The following is a 22,098-nucleotide window of genomic DNA, read 5'->3' as shown; positions in this document are numbered from 1 at the left end:
TTGTCACCTTGGGGGAGTTTTCTATCCCATCTAAGCCTCAGTGTTCTCATTTATAAAATGGGAATACTTCGAGTGCATTGAAGTGCTCAGCAGTGCCTGACGCATATTTAAGCTCATTGTGAGCTGCTATTACTTTTTGAGATAGGACGAACAGCTCAGGCAAAGGAAATAGAGGTCCCAAACCATGAAGATATAAAAGTGTGTGCAGTGTTCAGGTACTTGAGGAGGGAGTAATGGACGGCCATGTGCACGGTTCACATGGAAGGTTAGTCTGGGCAAGCAGGGATACAGCTGTGATGGGTGTGTATTGAGTGCTGCTAAAACTGGCAGCCTAGGCAGGGGGTTTAAGATAGGCAGTGAGACAGGCAACTGTTGGTGGTGGGGGACATGCGTCTGTCTTGTGTTCCCAAGAGAGTAGGCTAGGGGATCTCAGACTCCCCTGGATGTGAAATTACGTGGGGACCTTGTTAAAAACACGTTTTTGTTTGCTTGTTTTATAGTTGGTGTTTTCTTGGCCCCATCCCCAGAGATCCAGCCCCACTAGGTCTCACAGATCCTCAGATGCTGAAATGAGCATGGCCGGTGACTCAGATGTAGGGCGGTCCGCAGAGGCACTTTGAGATGTGCTGGACTAGTTGTTGAGGAAATGCATGCTGACTAACTGGCAGGCCTGAGGAAGCTCAGTGGGAGGGAAGATGGAAGCAAAGGTAGCATGTTTACAATCATTATGAGTTACAAACATCCATTATAGCCTGTGTCTTCTTGCTATGGATGAGTGAGCACCAGGTACACAGGTATTTTTTTCAAAGATAAACTATAATCAGAAATTGTAGGATTGTTCTCTTAGGTTTGGGAGAGCTAGAGATTTGTCCTTATCTTCTGGCTCTAACAGGAGGCATGGGATGGAGAAGCCTGTTCAAAAGAGAGCAGTCAACCAACGGGAGGAAGTAGCAGCAGCGTGAGATCAGGAAATGAGAAAGGTGGACATGGGAAAGGATGGCAAAAGAGCAGTCCAGTGTGATTGGTTGGGAATCTATTTGTGAAGGAACCTAGCCAGTATTTAACCTGTTTTGAAAAAGCTAGACTTCCAGCATTTTTAATTAGTGGATTGCTCGCTTTTGAAATTGCCCAGTCGGGAATACTCAAGTTTTGATGTGTTTTATCTGCTTGCTAATTAGCAGGCTGCTTGGGTGACCATCGTTTTTGCTTTATTTTGTAGACAGAAGGTGTATAGGAAGGCCTCTTGAAACAGTCCAGCTCAGGTCTGGGTTAAAATGCACAAATCACTGTGTATTTAGTAAGAGTTAGCACTAAAATATAAATCAAATCGTAGTATATCTATTCTCCAAATCAGTGTTTTTCTTGTTGCTTTTTCATATGGTTTTTCCTGTAGCACAGAGCTTCTCATTTGGGGCCAGAACATTTTTTTTGTGGTGTGGGACTGTTCTGTGTACCTGTAGGATGTTTAGAAGCATCTCTGGTTTCTACCCACTAGATGCTAGTAGTGCCCTCCACCCCCAAGTTGTGACAACTCATAATGCCCCCAGACATTGCCAAATGTCCTGTAGGGGCCAAAATTGCTAAGGCTGGAGAACCACTAGCTGGGCATGACCACGGTCCTCTTTCTTCCTTGTCTCTGCCTACTTTTCATGTCGAAAATCCTCTTTGAAAATTGAAAGGATAAAATGGGTCCCGGCAATAGGACATCTTACGGTAGAGATAGGAATCCACTCTGTTCCTTCATTATTTTGAGGCCAAATTTAAGAGCAGAAATCCCTCCAATGAATCCAGACTGGCTGTTTCAGATTAAAAAGAGTTCAAGACGTGCCAGACTTCTGAAAACCTGCAGTGTTTGACAGATTTTGTCACTTATACTGTTATTTATTTATTTTGTTGTTGTTGAAAAATACTTGACTTTTGGTTAAGGATGAAGAGAACCATGTAGGCTACAGAAGTTATTCGTGTGAGAATCCAAAGGGTTCTAAGTCACTCCATTGTGTCCTCTGGTTCAGCATACACAGGATGGGCCAGGAGTTGGGTTGTTAAACAGCAGATTTGGGGAAAGGATTGCACTTTCTCTGCAGATTATTAGATGCAGTCTCCTTTGTTGACGTTCCTTAAAGCTCACAGTCCCTGATTTTAGCTGTCCACAGGGGACATCCATTTGCAGTTGCGTTATCTTCTGAAGCACCAAAAAAGGAACTAAAATAATTAGTTCTTAAAAAGAAGGAATTCAAGTTTAGTGATAATAGTTGTGTGTTTTTTTTATCGTTGTTGCTATTCAATCTCTTAAGATATTCTAAAACACAGTGCGTTCCACTGTACCCCATAATAAATCAATTAATGATACTGTGATTACTTCGAGTGATAATAAAATGGCAGTAATAAAAGGAATGACAGTAGTGCATTAAGAGAATAAACAGTATCGCTGAAATGTTAGGAAACACAGTACATGGAATTATGTCTGCTGAACCAAAGTTTCACACCTCCACCTCCCACTCTGTCAGAGCAAGTTTGTGATGGCCGTCTGTTATCAGCCGTGATCAAAATAATAGAACAGTGAAACTTTTCATACTTAGAAAGGGCCTTTCATCAGAAATCTCAAAGCCATTTCTAAATATAGAGTGACTGATCTTTAAAACACTTTTATGTTTTAAGCAATTAATATAACTTAGCTGTGCTATTCTCCATCCTGAGCATTTGCCACTTGAAGCACTGATTGAGCATTTTGTAATCTGGTCAGCGTTAGAGCTTCGCTGTGACAGATTTTAGAAGAATTCCAACTTTTCAGCAGTTCATGTAGGTCTCTTCACCATCATTTATCAAAATAAAACATTGCTTTAATCACTCGAATCTCCACATCTCAATGCCCAGATTAAGGATCATAGGCCAGGTGGCTAAATCTATTTAAAAAGTTAAAATACTGAGACAGTGTTGTCCTAACTTAAAAAACTTGAAAAGCAAAATCCTAATATCCTTGCAATGTATTAGTTGCAATAGCCAACTGAATTTTTCTTTTGTCTTGTATATTTTGTTGCGTGTTTGTTGTCTGGTGTGACAAGCCTTGGCTAGAGACCAAAAGGTATTCAAGAGCATTATGGTGTGGATGCTGCCACTGTTAGTATCAATACTTACCTGAATTTAACTTTTGTGTTTTTTTTTCTGTATTAAGGTTGTGTTAATGCATTTTTACACTTATTTTGTCCGAAAGATTTAAATAAAAGTTTTAAGTGCAGTTTCACGTGTATAGAAGTTGAGGCTATGAAATGCTGTGGAAGATGGAAGTAATTTTTATGTTCATACCTCTGGTTCCTGAGGGTCCAGTTCATTTCTGCTGTGAATTTAAATGAGTTAATTTAAGCAGATGGGTCAGAAGCCACTATCTTCATACTAGCCCCGTACCTGATGCTTAATTAAAGGCAACAGGAGATTAATTTGAAACATTAATTTAAAAGTGCATATACAAAAAGAAAGAATTATTGCAAGAAAGCCTAAAGAACTTTTCTCTTGTCCCTAGATGTAGAAGACAGAAGTAGCTCAGGGTCCTGGGGGAATGGAGGACATCCAAGCCCATCCAGGGTGAGTATATCTAATCTTTTCTCCCACAACCAGACATCCCACATATGTAAATTGACAAACTGAAGGTGAGTCTCTCTCACGTACACACACAACTGCACAGATATATGTGCATACCAAATTTAATGAGGATCAGCTTGTGTTTGTTTTTTGGTTTTTTTTTTTCATTCTCTTACTGGATGCTATTATTGAATTTGACACCTGTTTCACTTCTGCTAACCAGAAGAAAAATCTCTTCATTAAATATTTGGTCTTGCTTTGCCAGTTATTGATCTAGTATTATAGAAAGTTATTTGTTGTAGATGGCACAGCTTTGGAAAAAAATCCTAGTATCTCTGTAATGTATTGGTGTAAATAGACTACTGATGACATAAATTCTAGCCTACCAGTATAATCTGCATAATAAATCTCAGTTGATTTCACTTTGGAAACATGTTGTTTTTCCACCAGCAGTGCCATTGGTCACCCATTGGGTTCATTCATTGACTTGGCCTCTGGTTTTTGCTACTCTCTTCCATGGTTTTCCTTCGTGATGCGGTTATGAGTTAGGGTGTAATGGGAAGCCCATGGAATGAGGTGGGAGTGGAGTGGTTAGGCAATGTGTGTTTTCGTGTAGATATGACCTTGGGCATGTCATTTTCCCTCTTCGATCTTCATTTTCCTAATTTGTAAAATGAAGAAGCAGAGCCAGTGGATCTTTTATGTTCCTTCCAACCTAAATATGAACTGTTTGATATATAATCTGTCTTCAGGTGAATCACTTCTAGGCCCTTGAAAATCTATTTTTTCAGCTTTTATAATCTGCACATGATACCCCAAATTAAAAATAGAGCACATCGCTCAACAAACATCTGCACCTCCCCCAAGCAGCTATATAGATGAAGTGTTCTGTAGGGAGGGTGATGTTGTACTCTTCGGTACACACATAAATTTAGGGTTCGGGGAGGGCTCTATTTTGGCATAAGAGGCAAGGAAGGTAATCAAGCTATCAAAATGAGGACATTGCAGCGAGCCGTCGTTACCCATTTATTTCCACATGTCCTTTGGCCTCGTGGTCCTCACTGTAGTCTTCAGGATACAGCAGGCTCTCTAAGCCTACCAGTAACTTTGTTGAGCCCTTGCACCAGCTGTCGAGGTTGACATTCTAATGCGTTATATGGATGAGTTGAAGAAATCTTTCCTCCTCCTCATGTTACAGTCTGCACTGGCAATAAATCCATTCCCCTTGACAGCGAGTGTGGAAGATGACAGCGCTTCTCTCTATTGTTCAGTGCATTCGGCCTTACTTAATGTCTTACAATTTCTCAGTTTCATACACACACGTAGTACTTTTAATTATATTTCTGAGAACAAGGCCGATTTAGGATCATTCTGACTTTTATTTAGTTTTCATGAACTGTTCTGCCACTGTGTTCAGGGACTATGATGGTGCATAAGTTTGAATCAGTTTTTGCAATTTATATTTTCTAAATCCAGGGAGTTTGCGTGAGACAGATTACTGTGGGTGACTTGTACCTGCGCAACCATGCTAAGCCTCTCTTCTCTCATCTTAAAGTGCTGATATCATTAGCTCCCTTGCAGTACTGTGCTGAGGTTTACATTAGATAATGTAGAGTAAGCTTTTCATAGACTCTTTGGGATGAGGACACTTAATAAATAATAGTTAGTATTATGTAATGCCTGGTATCGAATGAGTGAGTGTACAACCAATCCCAGGTATTTAAAATGTGACATCTGTCTATATACTGACATATTGACTGCATTAGATTGCAGCATCGTTCAAGTTAATTTTTATAAATGAGGAAAGGCAGTTGAAAACAAGGTTGTTTGGAATGCTCAGGTAAGGGTTCCAGTTACTCTCTCATGAGGTGACATGCGTTTTCACTTTTCATACAGCATCCGTCTTTGTTGTGTGGGCAGATTCTGCCCTTTGGCTAACATGCCAACTGACACCTCTGAGTAAATTTGACTTAGTCTTTACGGGCAGTGCAACCAGCTAAGCAGAATGGCTTTTTTTGTTGTAGTTGTTATCAAATTACTCTGTTAAAATTAAGTGACTGGGCAGTTTGAAAACATTTTAATTTCAATTTCCCATGGAAACAATGAGTTAATAATGGCAAATTTCTGCTAAAAATTAATATCTGCTTTAAAACCATTTTTTTGTGGCACACTTTGTCCAAATACAGAAGTATTAATTTATGCTTAAGTTTCGATGTTCATTTGTAGTCATATTGTAATAATTTTAACAGTCTATGTGTTAATTACTTAATAGAATGATCCAATTCTCTTATAACCACAATAACAACTATACCAAAAACACTGAAATTTCAATATCATAAAAACCAAATGTTGTTTAAAAGGCTCTACCTTGGTCTTCCGAAAGCAATTCATTACAGGCTATGGGAAAATTTTCCCTATAGCACAACCGTGTTGTTTTATTAAAAAAAAATATATATTGTTGGCTTATCAAAATAATAACTTTTTTTTTTTTGAAGAAATTTTAGTGAGGAACAGTGTGTTTTTCTAGGACCCATCAGCTCCAAGTCAAGTAGTTGTTTCAATCTATTTGTGGAAGGCGCAGCTCAGCTCCAAGCCCAGTCACCATTTTCAATCTAGTTGCGGGGGCGTAGCCCACCATCCCATGTGGGAATCGAACTGGCAATCCTGTTAAGAGCACAAGCTCTAACCAACTGAGCCACCCAGATGCCCAAAATAATAACTTTTAATATTTGCAGTGTATTTGATGTCAGGTGTTTTACATACATTATTTCATTTAATCATGTCGACAATTTCATGCAGTTGCTATTGTTATTATTATTCACTGGATTTCACAGTAACTATGAGGAAAATGGAACTCTGCAGACTCTAGATCCCTCATTTACCCACTGTACGTACGCGTGAAGATGCAGTTTTCTAATCATGAGGTTCCCAGGTCGGAATGGTGGACTCCAATTTCTTTGGGGCATGTTTATGTGCTGATTTTTTTAAATGTAAAATTGAAACATGCTATTATTTTATTTACAGAACTATGGAGATGGGACTCCCTATGACCATATGACCAGCAGGGACCTTGGGTCACACGACAATCTCTCTCCACCTTTTGTCAATTCCAGAATACAAAGTAAGAGAAATTTTAAATTAATATGATTTTAAAAATTAATATGCTTTACTATGGACGGGAGAACACAAGCCCAGACGGATGTTCTGTTTTTAGGAACTTAGATCTTTAGTCAGTTCACTATAGTAATTCTAAATTGCAGGAAAATATTGATAGTCTATACTTGGTAATAGCGCATAAAGAACTAAGCACGACAACCATGTAGAATTACAGAATTTCAGTGATATCAAATCTACATGGAAATTTTGTCTTCCTTAGACACAAAGCACTTATCACAATTTCAACATTGCAGCGGTAGTTTTCTAAGGTAAGGTTGATGAGATCAAAGTGGTGAATATTTAAAATAGAAATGTCATTGGGCCTGCCAGTGGGCAATGTGATATAGTCAATATTAGCTGTGAATTTTTATTAAAAGGGGTGATGGAAACCCCTTTCTTAGTAGGTATAATGTGCTTAATAGGTTTAGTGTGCTTAAATGAGAGTAGCGGTGTGTTCTAGTTGAATTGTAAAATCTGGTTGTGTAATTATTAAGGCGTGAACTTGCGTGCTAGTGGTCTAGTCCTCCCACTTCATTGGAAGTGAGCTGTTTGAGACACTGCAGGTTTCCAGCATGCCCTTTGCAGTAGCGTTCTTAGCACAGTTTTCTGCTCTGACTACTCTATAGGATGTTTGTTTAATAGCAATAACCTGAGCCAGAAAAAAGTAATGCATAATGGCTTAAAAGGTCTTAAAGCTGGTTACCTTACATTTGATTGAAAAAAGAAAAATGATCTTTGTTCTAGTAAATGTGAGTTTTTCACAATATTAGTAAATCTCTCAACTTGGCCAAATTCTATTGCAAATCCATCAATAAATGAAGTTAATTTCTTGGCACAGGCCATTGGACCATACTCCAAGGAAAACACACAGCCGTAATTATATCAGTTTGAAACCGTAACTGTAAATGCTTCTAAAGAACTCCCGGTATTTTAAGCCTTGGAACTATACTTGTTATTTGAGTTGTAGATAGTCCTTGAATCTCAGTCTTTTTTTTTTTTTTCTCCAAAAATCACCATTAAATCCACCTACAGGAATTTCAGCATTTAACACAAAGTAGACAAAGCAGAGAAACACTAACAATTTATTTTTAATGGATAATATTGTATGTTTGTGCCTTTAAGTATCATCCCAACCTTGAGAACCACAAAGTTGTCTTTGATCATAGGTTGTTTTTATATTTCTGCTTTTTTTTTTTTACTTTAAAATGGTAACGTTCATATTTATGTTTTAACTTTGTAGCTAAAACAAGAAACCCAGTTTTTCATCAGTTGTGTATAGGAAGGTGCAACATGCTTCCTGTTTCAGGATATACAGATACAGATGACTAGATACACTTGTCAACTTCAAATTTAAAGAACAACTTTCAACTCTTCAATGACTAGTAATAATTTTAAATTCTAATGCCATCACTCCTCTATTCATCCTCGCCTGACTTAATAAAATAGAATAAAAAATTAATTTGAAAATATAAATCTTGAGAAGTAGCACCTAAAGAGTATATTAAAGAACTTCCTTAGAAGATGCTGTAACTATCCTCTGATGAGCTAAAGTAAGTAAAATAGAAAAAATTACTTCTCCTATTTAGAAGTTTGTTATATGCGTGAAAAAAAAAAAGCTTTCCCAAAGAACAGATCAAGAGTACCTTGTTGATAAATGAATATTACAGAATACACCAAGCAATACAAAGATATTAAATAATTCTTCTTGTTCATGTGTCCTCATGGGCAACTGTTTTACAAACCAAATTTGTTTTCACAGTCCAAATAGTGTTTAAAATATAAGTGGGCTGAGAGTCTAGAGCTGGAGGGAAAAGAGTTCTTTTCACTTAGTTGTTGTTTAAGCTGAAAGTCGATGTCAGCTGTGTTCTTTTATCCTGTCTGCCCTCCGTCCCATTAAACTCTTAAATATGGAGGCCAAGACAGTCTCCTGCATTGTGATAGGAAATGCTACTATGTCCGGAGGCTCCCACCCACTGTTACCAATGAAAGGACTTCTCTGTTAGATAAGCTGTCTGGTCTGAAACATGGCTCTTTATTGTTTACAAACTGCTACATTTTCCACCTCAAGCAGATTTTTGCACAGAAAAGAATTGTGCTTGGGCTAAATGGTTTATCTGACATTAACGGTGCGGTGTCAGACTGGGGTCAGGAAAGTCGCCCTCAGAGTGAGAGGGCATGGCGCAGTGTGCAAAAAAGGAAAACGGGAGAAAAAAGACATTTCAACAACTCTGAAATACCTTGCATTTTTAGTTTGGAGAAGAATTTTTAAAAAATATTTTTAGAGAACTGACTATGATGCTGCATTAAAAACTCTTCCCACCCTTATAATGTCTCACATCCCAAACGCCTTCATGATTGGCTTGAGGATCTCAGGGCTAGATTCAGGAACAAAGATTCTCATTGATTTGGCTCAAGCTGCTGTTTATTTAAAATGAAACCACTTTTGAGATGAGCGATGCTTGGTGCTAGGCTGCATCTTTGCAAGGAGACGATAGGTCACCTTCAAGAAATTAAAGGCAACCAATTTACAAAGGGAGACAAAGAAAAAATAAGGTTTAATAGCGTAGTGAACAGTTTGAGCTCAGAATATATGGTATATTCTAAACTGTTCTTTGTGTCCAAATTCATGTTCTGCATTATGATTTTTGCGGAAATTCTCATCCTACCAAAAGAAGGTATTAGACTTGAATGGAAGTTTTTGACAATACTCCAATATCCACTCTCAGAATCTTTAGTTTTCATTAAGATTACAAAGGATTTCTTTACATGTCAGTGACCTAATTCTACTGTGATGTCACATTAGGGTAAAAGCTATAGCATCAGAAATAAATCAGCCACTTTATTGGACCAGATTCTCTATTGTCAAATCAATCAGGCTTGTAACTGAATTAGGCGTCTGCTACAGAAATAAGTGACACTAATTTTACGGGAAAGAGTTATTAACTGCAGATGACCTGATCTTTTTTTCTTTTTCTTTTTTTCTTTTTTGGAAACTGTTCAGTTAGTGAGATTTAGTTTATTACAAGAAAAGGAAAAAGTAATGATCTACTCTCTCCTTTTGGGAGTGAATTGATATTATATATTTTGTGCTTTATGGCAGCACACTATTTTGGAGAAATAATGCAGGCATCGCTAACATTTGCTCATAAACCTTTTATAGATACAAAACTCTTTTTTCATAATTTTGAACTCTTTGATTTCACATGAATGGCTTTGCATAAATGTTATAGTTTTTGTAATATAACACTTACGTTTGGCACCAAAATAATAAAACTCAATTTATTTGTATATCTCAAATTCATGCAAAATGGGTTATAATCTATAAGAGTTATAGAGTGTCTCCGTTAATTTTTCCTTGTAGAAATAAGCTTGCATATCTGAATGTAGCACCCCATTTGATAGTTTATGAATCCCTAAACTAAAAATAAACAAAGGAACATAAGTGCACTTGTGCGTGCGTGTGCACACGCATGCCTGTTATGCTAGAATTAATGACGCTTCTTGGCTGTAAGGTTGCACTTGCACTGCTCCTTCCATCGCTATCTGTAGTTAGAGTTGCCATACAAAGTTTTGGAAGTTGTATTGTCTTCTTTAAAGAACACGATTAAAATAAGCAAAGCAGCAAGCCCCGAATTTTTTTTTAATTTTTATTTTAAATAAGTGTGCATCGCTTTTTGTTTTTCTGTTGGTCTGGGGGAGTCTGGAGGACTTGAGAAATTTAATCCCGGCGTCATCTACCTGACTGCCTACGCTGGCCAATTGACAATGCTATTTTATCTGACATTTCCTGAGTCGTCACTAGTTGCTTCCATGGGGTAGAGACAAGCCAGTTTTCATTTTTACTTGTTTGAATTTCTATATCCTGTTTTGTATTGAAGAGAAAACAGATCACTTCTTCCTTGTAACTACCTATGATTATTCATAATAATGTACACTTGATCTTTGGAAACTTATTTGCTACAGTTTTAAACAGTTTGATTAAACCTTTATAGGTGGTCAGTGGGGAGGTTTTAGAATATGCTAATAGGACAGAGGGGTCATGGGTCTGAGTGTTTTTAAGAGAACTATATGCTATGGGGATAGTTTGAAAATCCTGGCAAAAACAATATGCAAGAAGTATGGATTTTTAAAACACTTTCCTGTTTTGTTTTGTTTTTGCCGAGCATTAAACTTTTGCAGGTAACTGTCCAAATATTTTCACAATGGGATACAATATATTTTCTAGCTAAAACTTTTTGATCCAAGGAAGGATCTCAGCATGCATTTTCCTTCTATTGTTCCAGAGCCTTAATTGAAAGCCAGATTGTTTGAATGAGCAAGTTGCCAATAAGATTATAGACACGCATTGGTAAATGAAGGATGTGAAAAGTGATACTTTTGTATGGTTGGCTACAGCTGAGTTCAGCATCAGCTGCTGTGTTTTTACATGTCCCTTTGTGAATGATTCGGTTTCCTTATTGTGGTATTTGGTTCTAGTTCCACTAATGGTACTCGACCAGTGCACTAAATAATTTTCCACCGTAGAGTAACCGGCTTCTAAACTAGCTCAATGGAACATTTTACTGCAGGATTAGATGGAGGTTTCATCAGAACGGAGGAAAGCTGCTGGCTTATAGGATGACCTTTGGATCTCATCTGGGTTAGCAGTTGATATTTTGATTTGGTTACTGTGGTCGTATTGTGACAGCTGCTAGCTCATTATAATTCGGTTCCACTGCTCCCTTAGCCTGGCAGGAATATTTTGGTTTGTATTACTTCAAAGTGTTTATGGCTACCCTGAGTTTAGCCTAGCATAAAGGTGAAGTGTTGTGAGCCTTTTCAAATCCCAGTGGCAGGGGCTTGTGGCGCACTCTTCTTGTAAAACGGCAAATGTGAGTAGATGCTAACACAGGGAGTTTTTCTTTTCACTGTAAAACTGGAAACACCCAATGAAGAGGCTCTTACTAGGAAAGCTGTTTTGAAAACCTTAGCCTACAAAGGAAGAGCAGGATCGCAAAGAAACATAGCTTTTTCAAAGCATGGGTAAGATTGGACTCGACCTCTTGGTCAGATTTTTTTTTTCCATGCAGGAATATAAATATTGAAAATAACAAAACCTGTGCAGTTGGTTTTACGACAATTGGTTAAATGACAGTTACTTGATGTTCGAAAGTGCCAGAGGTCAAATAATATTTTAGTAACTTCAAGAAAATAGAACCATGAATATGGATGTCAGCTCTAGAAATGTGTGTTTACTTTTAAAGTGTTCTGAAGTTAGAGTGGTATCAGGCTGTTTGCAAGTTCATAGTTAGGGATGTCTTTGTGCATTTTCACTGTCTTTCTTATGACACTTTTTAGTTTGAGGTTATCTTGATATCGTTGGACTGTGGTAACAAGCAATTTCTGAGAGAAGAAATGTTCAGTTGTTAATTTTCTTTGGGAGTTTTGTTATTTTAATATGTTAAACTTAAAATGTCTTCCGAAATTATTAACAAATATGACTGTCACTCTGAGTGGTTTTGTTAATCCTGATTTTGAGCTAAGTCTGGGACTAAGAACTGATTTTTGTGTTCTGTGTTTTGCTACAACTGCCTGTGGGTCCTCAGGTCAGCTACTTTTCACATCTTTAAAGTGAGGATGGAACAGACCTTTAGATTATCTCTGAGGTAATTTTCTTATGTAATGGTTCATTGATCTTTTAGGTATGCCATTTTATCCTTCTACTATATTTTATCTTTAGAGATGTTTTATCGTTCTTTCTAATCCATTCATCTCTATTTTATGACACCTTCAAGTAACTTTGCTAGTGATACGATTTCCAAATGTAATTTTTGAAGCCTGATTCAAATGGATGTGTCTTTTCTACCTCAACTCATTCCAGATCTATAGTTGAAGGATTAGATTGATTGAGGATAAAATAATAACCTGTTAAGTTACATCACCAGGAGAAAAGTTTTATGCGTGGACCAATGCTTGGCACAGAGTCATAGGACCTCAATAAATGGCTGATGAATGGTTTCATTCATGAATCGATCAGGGAATCAGAAACATAGGGTTTAAACCCTGAAGAAAAAGCCCATAAATTAAGTCAGACCTGCATCTTACTGTATCAGGAAGAAAACCTTAAACCAGAGCCAGTCATGTAGACAGTTGTTCTATGGTACCATATCCTTGACTGTATAGAATATTTTCCTAATGTCAGGAAATAGACCGTAATCCAATGTGGTAGATTTCAATTTTCAAAAAACACACCATAAACTATTTTACTTATAAAAGGAAATAACTAAAATCAATATTTTTTAAATGCTACTGAAAAAAGTTGAGTGTTTCCAGTATTCAGATAAGATAGCTTATTTCCTCTTGTCCAGTCAATAAATATTTCTGTTCCTCTTTCTTTGGTCTTATTCCCTTTCTATTCAACCTCCTATACTCTAGGGTAAAGCATAATTAATGCTGTGATCATCAAACATTTTATAGTCAAACTAGGTGTACTAAACCAGGTTTTGTAAAATTTAGAAGAACTGATACCAGTAAAACGTTACTTGAAAACTAGAGTTAACAGAAAAGTGTAGATCCTCAAAATACCAGAGGAAGATTTCTCACATAGAAAGTTATTGACCCTAAGAGAAAATAAATCATTTAGCGTCAAGTAAAACTCAAAAGCAGTTCGTATCAGGTAGGAATGCTTCGGCTTGGAAGTAATGGACAATGTGACGAATGGTGGCCTAAGAATAATTTTTCTCATACTAGCAGTCTGGTGGTAGGCCACTGCTAGAAATGGTATGCAGCTCAGTGATGTCAAGGCTGGGATCTCTGTATATTTTGTCCTTTCCCTCATTGTCTCAAGATGGCTGTCACAGTTTCAGGTATCAAGTTTGGGCCTGATGCAGAAAGAGAGGGAAAGGCGAGTCCAGCGGTGTAAGGCCCCTCCTTCCCTCCCTCTCTCCCTCTCTCCCTCTCTCCCTCTCTCCCTCTCTCCCTCCCTATATTCCATGGCCATCTCCAGCTGCAGAGCTTTGGTGGGGGGATGGGAACATACACAATAGCTTCTCCAGCCTATTCAATGGAAAGGGACAGAAAGGAGTTGATAGTGCATGTCAGTTTAGCAACTTACAGGGTTTACTTCGTTTCTTTTAAGAGAAAAATATATAATTTTCAACTTCACAGTTTTGAAAATTAAGAACAGGTCTCAAGCTTTCATGGAAAAAGCAAAATATAAAAATGGGCCTCAACTCTAAATTCTGATCAGCAAATTAGAGAGAAAGACAAAAAAGACGTGGAATAGAAAATAAGGTACTGAAACGAGGAAGAAAGAGGCAGTCCCGGCATGAGAGCCACGCACGGGCAGAAGCGGCCTGAGGCGCGCTGCCCTCGTTTCGTCTTTGGGTCTGTGCCTCCAGCATCCTCATCCCTTGAGCAAGGCAGCAGCTAGCCAAGGTCAACCCTCTTTATGTCCAAATCACCTAGCGTCTTCACTTGGAGGTCTCTGCCTTGAATTTCTGCTGTGCTTGCCCAGAGCACCCTGAGAAGCAGGTCGGTAGCTGCAGCCACCAGCCTCTTCCCCAGTCCCTTCAGTGGTCACTGGCAGACCCTCAGGTCAGAGCCCACTTCCACAGGCTCCTATTGTAGCCATCTAGAGCAGGCCTGGAGCAGCAAGGTCCCAGGACATGCACTACAAGCGACAGGCGGAGGCTGTTTCCTGATATCACTGCCAGATAGTCTCCCAAGAACGTATTTCCTACATCCTGCTATATTCCTGTGAAACACGAGACAAAAATGCTCACTGCCTGGGGCAAAAACCCCTTCTAGCTTATTTTAATATGTACACAATTGTATTTGTTGATTTTTAATATGGAGGATTAGGTGCAGCCAAAAGACAACATTTAATTTTAGTCAACATGCCAAGGCCGTGTGAAATTGTGGTGAGAGCTGGATCAACTTTTGGCCAGAAGTTCCCCACCTCTGCTGAACACAATCATGGCATGAATCAGGCCAGTGAGAACATGGGCAGGGGAAAGAAGGCCATCTGACATTAAAGGTAATCTAGATGTGAAATAAATAGTGCTGTTTGTGTTTAGTCGTAAAGCTTTTTTCTTAAGGTTTTCATTGGAAAGATGGTTTCTTTGAATTTTGCATAAGCTCAACACCTAAAATACGCCTGTGGTAACATTAGCCAGGGAGTGTAATTCTTGACTGGATCCTTGGGCAGGGGATTAAACACTGCATTTCTCAAACCTCTCATTGCTCCTCAGCTCCAGGAGAACACATTAGTACAGTTATAGGGTCTGTGAACCCAACGTCCATGAAAGTGTGTGTCTACCGTAAGTGCTGTATTGACCGTTAGTACAAATAAGCCTGTTTTCTGTATTCACTATACCATGCACTAGGACCAAAGAAACAAAGGCGCTCTATGTAAGCACTATGAGTCTTGAGAGGCATCATGGAATGGAGGACTAGGAAAAGGGGTCTTGGCAGCTTAGTCTTGGCTTTTCCATCTCATGGTGATGGGACTTTGGATGGATTTTTCATGAACTTTTGCACTTCTAAGGTGAAGATAGTAATATCTGCCACACCCCCTCTCCCTCTCCCCGTAGTCCCTGTGAGCAGAGCAATGAATTAATAGACTTTGTAATAGCTGCTCTGCTCTGTGACTGCTATCTTACGGCATTGCAAGGCTATACACATTGGTACTCTGTCACGTTTGTCTGTAATTAATTGAAAAATCTACTTTCTTTGGGTCTTGGGTGATAGCAGTTTTAAAACACCTTACTTTCTAATGAGATTGGAACAGAAGGCAAGAACAGGTGGAGATAGTATAGACTATCCGGTTCTCTAAACATCAAGACCAAAATGGAAAGATTTCTTTCTCCGCCAAAACGGTAATCCTATAAAGTAAGTCCCTCTTTTGGGAAACTTGGTTGAATTCAGACATGCCCCTTTGTGAAATGTTTTCCTCCAGCTTTTTTTTCTCTCCAACTTAAATGTTCTCAAGTTTCATTGTTACGCTGGCGAAAATCGCCTTGGTGGGGTGTCGGAGTGGTGAGGGTAGCGGGCCCACTGACAAGTTGAAATTTTTCCACCTGCCTTGTAGTTCATTGGAGTAACGGAGCAACCATTAGGTAGGATGCTTTTCATTAAGCAGATATGATGACACATGCCTTCCGCATTCTCGGGAAGGTACTGGAGACAGCCTTCTTCCATTTCAGTTCACTCTTCTCCAGAGAAGTTCGGCAAAGAATGTTCCTTCTGTATGTGATTGTTCTCTTGTTCCCTTAACTCTCGAGGGTTTTTGAGTCTTTCCAAAGGAACGGTGTATTATTTTTTAATAGAAAGATATATTTAATGGATCTCATTTTATTTCCTTTTGCAGAATATCAGGCCTAGTGACCAACAGTTGCAAAATGTAAGGAGCATAGATTGGGATTAAATTAAATTTATTCCCAAGCACTAAATAGATAGAGCCCAAACATTTTTCTTCTTCTTGATGATTGTTAATTAGTCACTGTTCAGTTCCTTGACACTTTTATTACTAGGAAAAACTATAAGGAAGCTCACTTTACATTGTTGTAAAATACAGCCATGTATTTTGTTTCTGTTTAAAAGAAAACATTTCAAACTTTCCTGTAGGTTGAAAATCCTGCTAAAGCTCTCATATGGGGGAAGTGGCGGGTGGCGGGCTGAGTGAGGCTTGTTTGCAGCTGGACACGACTCCCCGTTTGCCTCTCTCCAGTTGTGGAGTCTTGGGCCCTCTTTAGCGCTCTGGTAGAATTTTTCATCTGAGGAATTGCTCTGTGTTTAAATGAAGTAACATGCAAAGCACCTGGCATTTAAATTCTGTGACTGTGAATTGTAATTATACCTACTTCTATTTTATCTAGACTGCTTTTCTGTTCCGTGGGTCTGACCAGCTTGGCAAAAGTGACATGCAAACTTGAGAATCGGGTAGTGAATTTTGGCAAAACACGGAAGTGATTAATTAAATGCCACCCCCTCGTGGGCCATAGTAAAGCGGAATGGAAACAGACAGTGTGCAATATCCGCTAACATTTGTTGGAGGAGGGGGAGATACACGAAGAGAAGGATGAGAGAAGGACACACACATAAAGCTAATTTTAGAGCATTCTGGTGACAAAGTACAATTTTCTGGAGTTGTGCTATCAGCATTGGTGTGGCTGTCTAAGTCTGAAATTACTAGGTTACTAATTGCTCCCGCCTCTTCTTCACCGTGGCTATTCAGACCAAGCTCTACTCGTAACAGCTCAGTAGCCAAATCTGAATGCTTTTGATGCAAGCATAAACTCTATGTGGAAGCGATTGTACTGAATTGGGCAATACTGAAACATGGAGGAAAATTTATTGGTGATTCGGTCTCCGTCAGAACTTTCTTAGTAATTGGAAATGAGCCTAATACTGTGTTTCCCCCCAAATAAGACCTAGCCGGAGAAGAAGCCCTAGCCTGATTCCTCCAGGATATGGAGGGCACGCACCCCTCACATGAGGGGTTTATGACCTGTTTCAGGGAGAAGGGCGCCTTTTCCACAAACTCCTTCAGCTTAAAATATTCAGTATGCCAAGGCGCCATATTTTGGCACCTAAAATCATATGAGGGCTTCTTTTCCGGCTTGGTCTTATATTTGGGGAAACAGGGTGTCCATGTTTTTGGAAGCCTTAAGCATTGGTCTCCTGACAGGATCAAATTCATACTTTATATTGTGTGTATGTGGTTTTTTTTTTTTCATTGTACAGTTTCCCTTTTCCTTATTTATTGATGGTCTCACAAATATTATTTAGAAATTGAGATGCAGGGAGCATAAATATTATAATACCTTGGCAGACCACTTATGTAGCTGTTGGACAGCCTCCGTTAGGCATCATAGTAACTAGTTATGGGAAAATACCAACGTACTAAAACCAGTAGTTTGCTGAATAAATTTCTGGTGATCTTGAACAAGCCACTTTCCATTTTAACCCCACTTTTCTTATTTCCATTTACTGACCTAATCATGGAGATGTGGTCAGGGGGGAAAGAGGTCTGTGAAATTTTTTGTTACTGCAGAAATAAAATGGTTCTAAATATAGATCCTTTCGTGATTGCATTTTCCATTCATTGCAAAGTTCTGTATGTAGTTTCAACACCAAATTGAAAATAAAACAGAAGAAAGCATCCTTGCTCACAGTTTTTAAAGGCATTTTAATAGTTAATGAGAATTTGCCCCATACCCTCATGAGTTTCATTTAGTTCTGAAATAAAAATTTGCGGCTGTTCTCTCAGCTGAGCTGATACTAGTTGAAGGGTGGAATTGAGTTCACACCTGCTCTAGCATAAAAAGAAGCCTCTATGTGACTTCTTTAAAATATCCGCAGAGCAGAATAAGAAAGAGAACTCACGGTTCCTACAATTGGAACTACACAGTGATGCCCCCTTGCAAACACTAAGGAAAGCGCTTTATAAATGAGCTCTAACTCGCTGCTCTTGTCTTTACCTAGATACCCTCCCTGAGTTATCCATGGTCCTAGGTGGAATGTGCCTGTGGAAATGCAGCAGGCCTGCCTAGGCAGTGGCTAGACATTAGCACTGCAAAGTGTACATATGGGAAAATCTTTGCATTCGCTAGGCCATTTGGTGTTCAAGACATGGTCCGTTAGGCAGGCAAAGTACAATGGCTTTTCTGAGTGCTCTAGTTAAGGGGCAGGATGTGTAAAGTAGTGTACACGTAGGTGGGTAATTAATAATTAGTGTGGGCTTGTAAGGCTGAATATAATATATAAATTTAAGACCTGTTAAAAAGATTTATCAGAGCCGATCGCCTTTCCTTACGATGCGGGACTATTTCCCCCATTAGAAAAACAAAATGCTCCCAGTACATGTGAAAATCGTAATGACTAAGGGAGGGCACATTTTTATATCAAACGCTGTTTTCCATGGGTGTTGGGATTACACAGCATATTTTAGCGGTCAAATCTAAATAGCATTCCTATACAATACTATTATGTGTGGGTTTGACCATAGATGACAAAACACTGCTTAGAAAAAAATATTTTGGCAAATATTAATATTTGGAGACAGTTGACTTGCCAAAGAAGCTACCCCACCCCCACCTTAGTCCCCCAAAACAATGGGGATTGTTCATTTTACAACTTCATCACAAGTAAATATTCGGAGGGAGAGCCTTTTCTAGTGGCTAAATTGGAAGGGGTAGAGAAGGTAAGACAGAGATCTCGAGTTCAGTTTTTGGCTTGGTTGTATCATGTGCAGTTTTTACACTTCATATCTTAGCTGTCTTGATTTTCAGACAGGAAAGGAATATTCCTTTAAGGCAGTGAGGGAAAGGGCAAATTACATGTTTGTGAAAGCAAAGCAGAGTATCATACTGCTTTAAAAGTTTGATTGGCTTCTTCATCAACAAAATTAATGTGTTATCAGCATGTCTGCAATCATATGGTCCTCAGTATATGTATTTGTTTGCTGTTTATATAAATTCCATTTGTACTAGAAGCTCAACAGACAATGAACTTCAACACTTACATTAGTCTTTGGTTCATTCATTCATTCATCCAAAAAATACTTGTGGAAAGTCAGTGCCCCCTGTTAGGTACTGTATAGTGACATGCCACTTTTCTTGCCTTCAGCATGGCCCACAGTCTGTAGAAAGAATCAGATTGGTATCAGATGACTATAAGTCAGGGCATTCGGGAATAAACAGTGTGTGCACAGAGTGCTGTTGGGTCATGTACCTGGGCTACCAACCATCAGCTTCCTCATAATAATGGCGAAACCGTTTTGGTGTACACTGTGTGCCACTCGTCTACTACGTACTTTACACGTGTTATCTTGTTGGCTTCTTACCGTAAGCTTCTTTTTTTGGCATTGTTGTTCCCATTTACAAGGAGGTTACTGAGGATCAGAGAGATTAGGTTACCTGTCTGATGGTGTAATTGTTGGGGTCCAGATTTAAAGCTGTGTCTGCTGAACTCCAAAGCCCTTGTTCCTAACCCCCCTGCACTGCCTCACTTTGTAGAGAATATGGAAAGAATTCCCGGAGGTGCAGTTGTAGTTAAGCATGTGTTCAGCTGCAAATAATAGACTACCTGATCATAGCCGGTTCTAATAAATAAATATTTTTTTTTCCCTCACTGAAGGGGATGCCTGGGGGTAGGAGGTAGCTTGTGTGGATTCAGCACATCAATGCTGCCATCTCTCCTTTCTGCCCTCCTCAGCGTGCCGATTTTCATTCTTCAGCTTTTTCTCTCATCTTGAATTTCTTATAAGATGGCTGCAGATCCCCTGACACCATCTCAGAGTTCACAGTAGAAAGCAGGTTAGGAAGAGATTAGAGCTCATCCATACCTACATCTATTCCATTCTGGGAAAAGAAGAAAACAAAAGCATTCCCATAATCTTGAGCAGAATTCTGCTAATTGTTTGTTGGCTAAATCTCTAACAGATATCTACTTATAGCTGCAAGGGAAGCTGGGAAAGTGAACTTTTACAGCATCAGCTGGCTCTGTGACTCAAGAGGCAGGCAGGCGAGGAGGGGATTGGGAATGGGCATCGTTGGATGAGTTGATATGGATTTTGCTATATTATAAATGATAATGAATAAGCTGAGTTTTAAAGGATGAGTTAGAACTACCCAGGTAAAAAGAAAATTCCAAGCTGAGAGAAATGCGTGTGCAGAAGTGTAAAAGCTAAAGAACATTATAAGGAACCTGAAACTGAAGTAGCTCCAGAAGACTGAGACATGAGTCCATGGAGGAAGGGATGACAGGGGAGGCTGCGTTAGAATCCTGGCCCCTGAAAAACAAAGGGTCTTTCTTTTTTTTTTTTTAAGATTTTTTTATTGGGGAACTGGGGGGATGGGAACAGTGTTGGGGAATTGGGGGAAGAGGAACAAACAAGTTGCTGTCGTTTTGTTCTTCAGTCTAGTTGTAGAGGACGTTGCTTCGCTGGCCCAAGTTGGCACCATCATTGCGCTCTTCCCGGGCGAGGCAGATCAGTCGCCGGCTTTTGGACGGTCGCTCACGGCGGCTGCTGGCCACTCACGCTGGCTGCTGGCCACTCACGCTGGCTGCTGGCTACACAGGGTAGCTTATGGCAACCCACTGCCACAGGGGTTGCAGCCTATGCCATCGCCGGCGACTCACGGCAACCCAGCTCCAGGTTGAGCTGTTGTTCAGCATCTTAGCTGTGGAGGGCAGTGTCACTGGCTCTCATATGTGGGATCCGAACCGGGGCCCTCTGGCGTCCCAAGCCAGTTCTTAACCATTGCGCCACTCGGCCGGCCCCAAAGGGTCTTTCTTATATGGTAGTTGGAGGAAGTTGGATTTTTACTGAAGCATGCAGTGAACTACTCAAGGATTGATTTTAAATAGTGGGATAACATGATCTGGTTTATGGCTTAGGACAGTCACTCCAGCAACAGTGTGAATAGGAAGCAACATGAGAAGCAAGAAGATTACTCAGGAGGTGATTAAAGCAATTCCAAGAGGAAATGAGCGATTAAACTGAATCAGAGAGAGGAGGATATGGATTTGAGTTATTAAACTGGAGAAAATGGGTGAACTTGATAACTGATGGGTAAGGGAGGGGTCATCCTTGGCTTCTTGGTGTCTGGCTTGAGCCACCTGGTTGATGGTTGTACCATTCATTAAGATGTGTAATATGGGAGAAGTAGGTTATGGGGGATTGAGACGGTAAGTTAAGTTTTGGACATCGTGACTTTTTGAGATGTCTGTGGGTGGTTGTGGGCTGGGATTGCAGATTTGGCATACAGTATTCCATATTTGGTAGTTGAAGTCATGGAATGGATGTTACGAGAGAGAGAGAAAAGTGAACTTATTTTCTGATTAATCAATTTTGCTCTCTAGATATCCTAAATTGAAAAAAAAAAGCCTCTGTCTCATCTTTTCTCCCCCCTACAAATTTGACATTTTAAAGAAAACTGGATAATTCTTTGATTTGATCGCATAATCATTTTCAGTGTTATTTATATTTAATCACTCATCCCTAGCATACTATTTTTAAATTCTCTTTCCTTCTATCTTTCCCTTCCTCTGTCTCTCCTTTCTTCCTTTCTTTCTTTTACTAAGATAGGTTAGAATGAAACACTTGTTTCAGAGCTCTAATTTATCCACCATATTGGTAAGACATCACAGATTCTTAAAAGTGGAATGGAACTTAGAGCTCTTGTTGTATTCTTTCTGATTTACATCAGCTTCTTTTCCAGTGTAGGAATCCTTCTAGATGAGGCTCTAGCAAAATTGTTGTCACACAAATGACACTATGTCTAATGTATGAATGAATGAATCCCCAACAGGCACTCATTCCTCTGCTTGGGCATTCACTGTATTGGGAAAGCCACTACTGACAAGGCAATTCATTGCATT

At 39.3% G+C, this 22,098-nt stretch overlaps 1 protein-coding gene across 16 annotated transcripts in view; it reads left to right on the top strand.

Annotated features, from left to right (window-relative positions):
- TCF4 (transcription factor 4) overlaps positions 1 to 22,098 on the top strand; it is a 350,789-nt gene that overhangs the window by 116,088 nt on the left and 212,603 nt on the right. For all 16 annotated transcript variants that reach the window (XM_019640672.1, XM_019640685.1, XM_019640667.1 and 13 more), the window contains 2 exons: positions 3,518 to 3,579; positions 6,601 to 6,697. In XM_019640672.1, coding sequence (XP_019496217.1) covers positions 3,518 to 3,579; positions 6,601 to 6,697 — 159 coding nt within the window. The remainder of the gene's footprint in view (positions 1 to 3,517; positions 3,580 to 6,600; positions 6,698 to 22,098) is intronic.

Source organism: Hipposideros armiger, unplaced genomic scaffold (assembly GCF_001890085.2).
Source record: "Hipposideros armiger isolate ML-2016 unplaced genomic scaffold, ASM189008v1 scaffold_52, whole genome shotgun sequence".
NCBI classification, from domain to species: Eukaryota; Metazoa; Chordata; class Mammalia; order Chiroptera; family Hipposideridae; genus Hipposideros; species Hipposideros armiger.
Note: the sequence above shows the minus strand (reverse complement) of the source record. Positions and strands in the feature narration are given on the sequence as shown.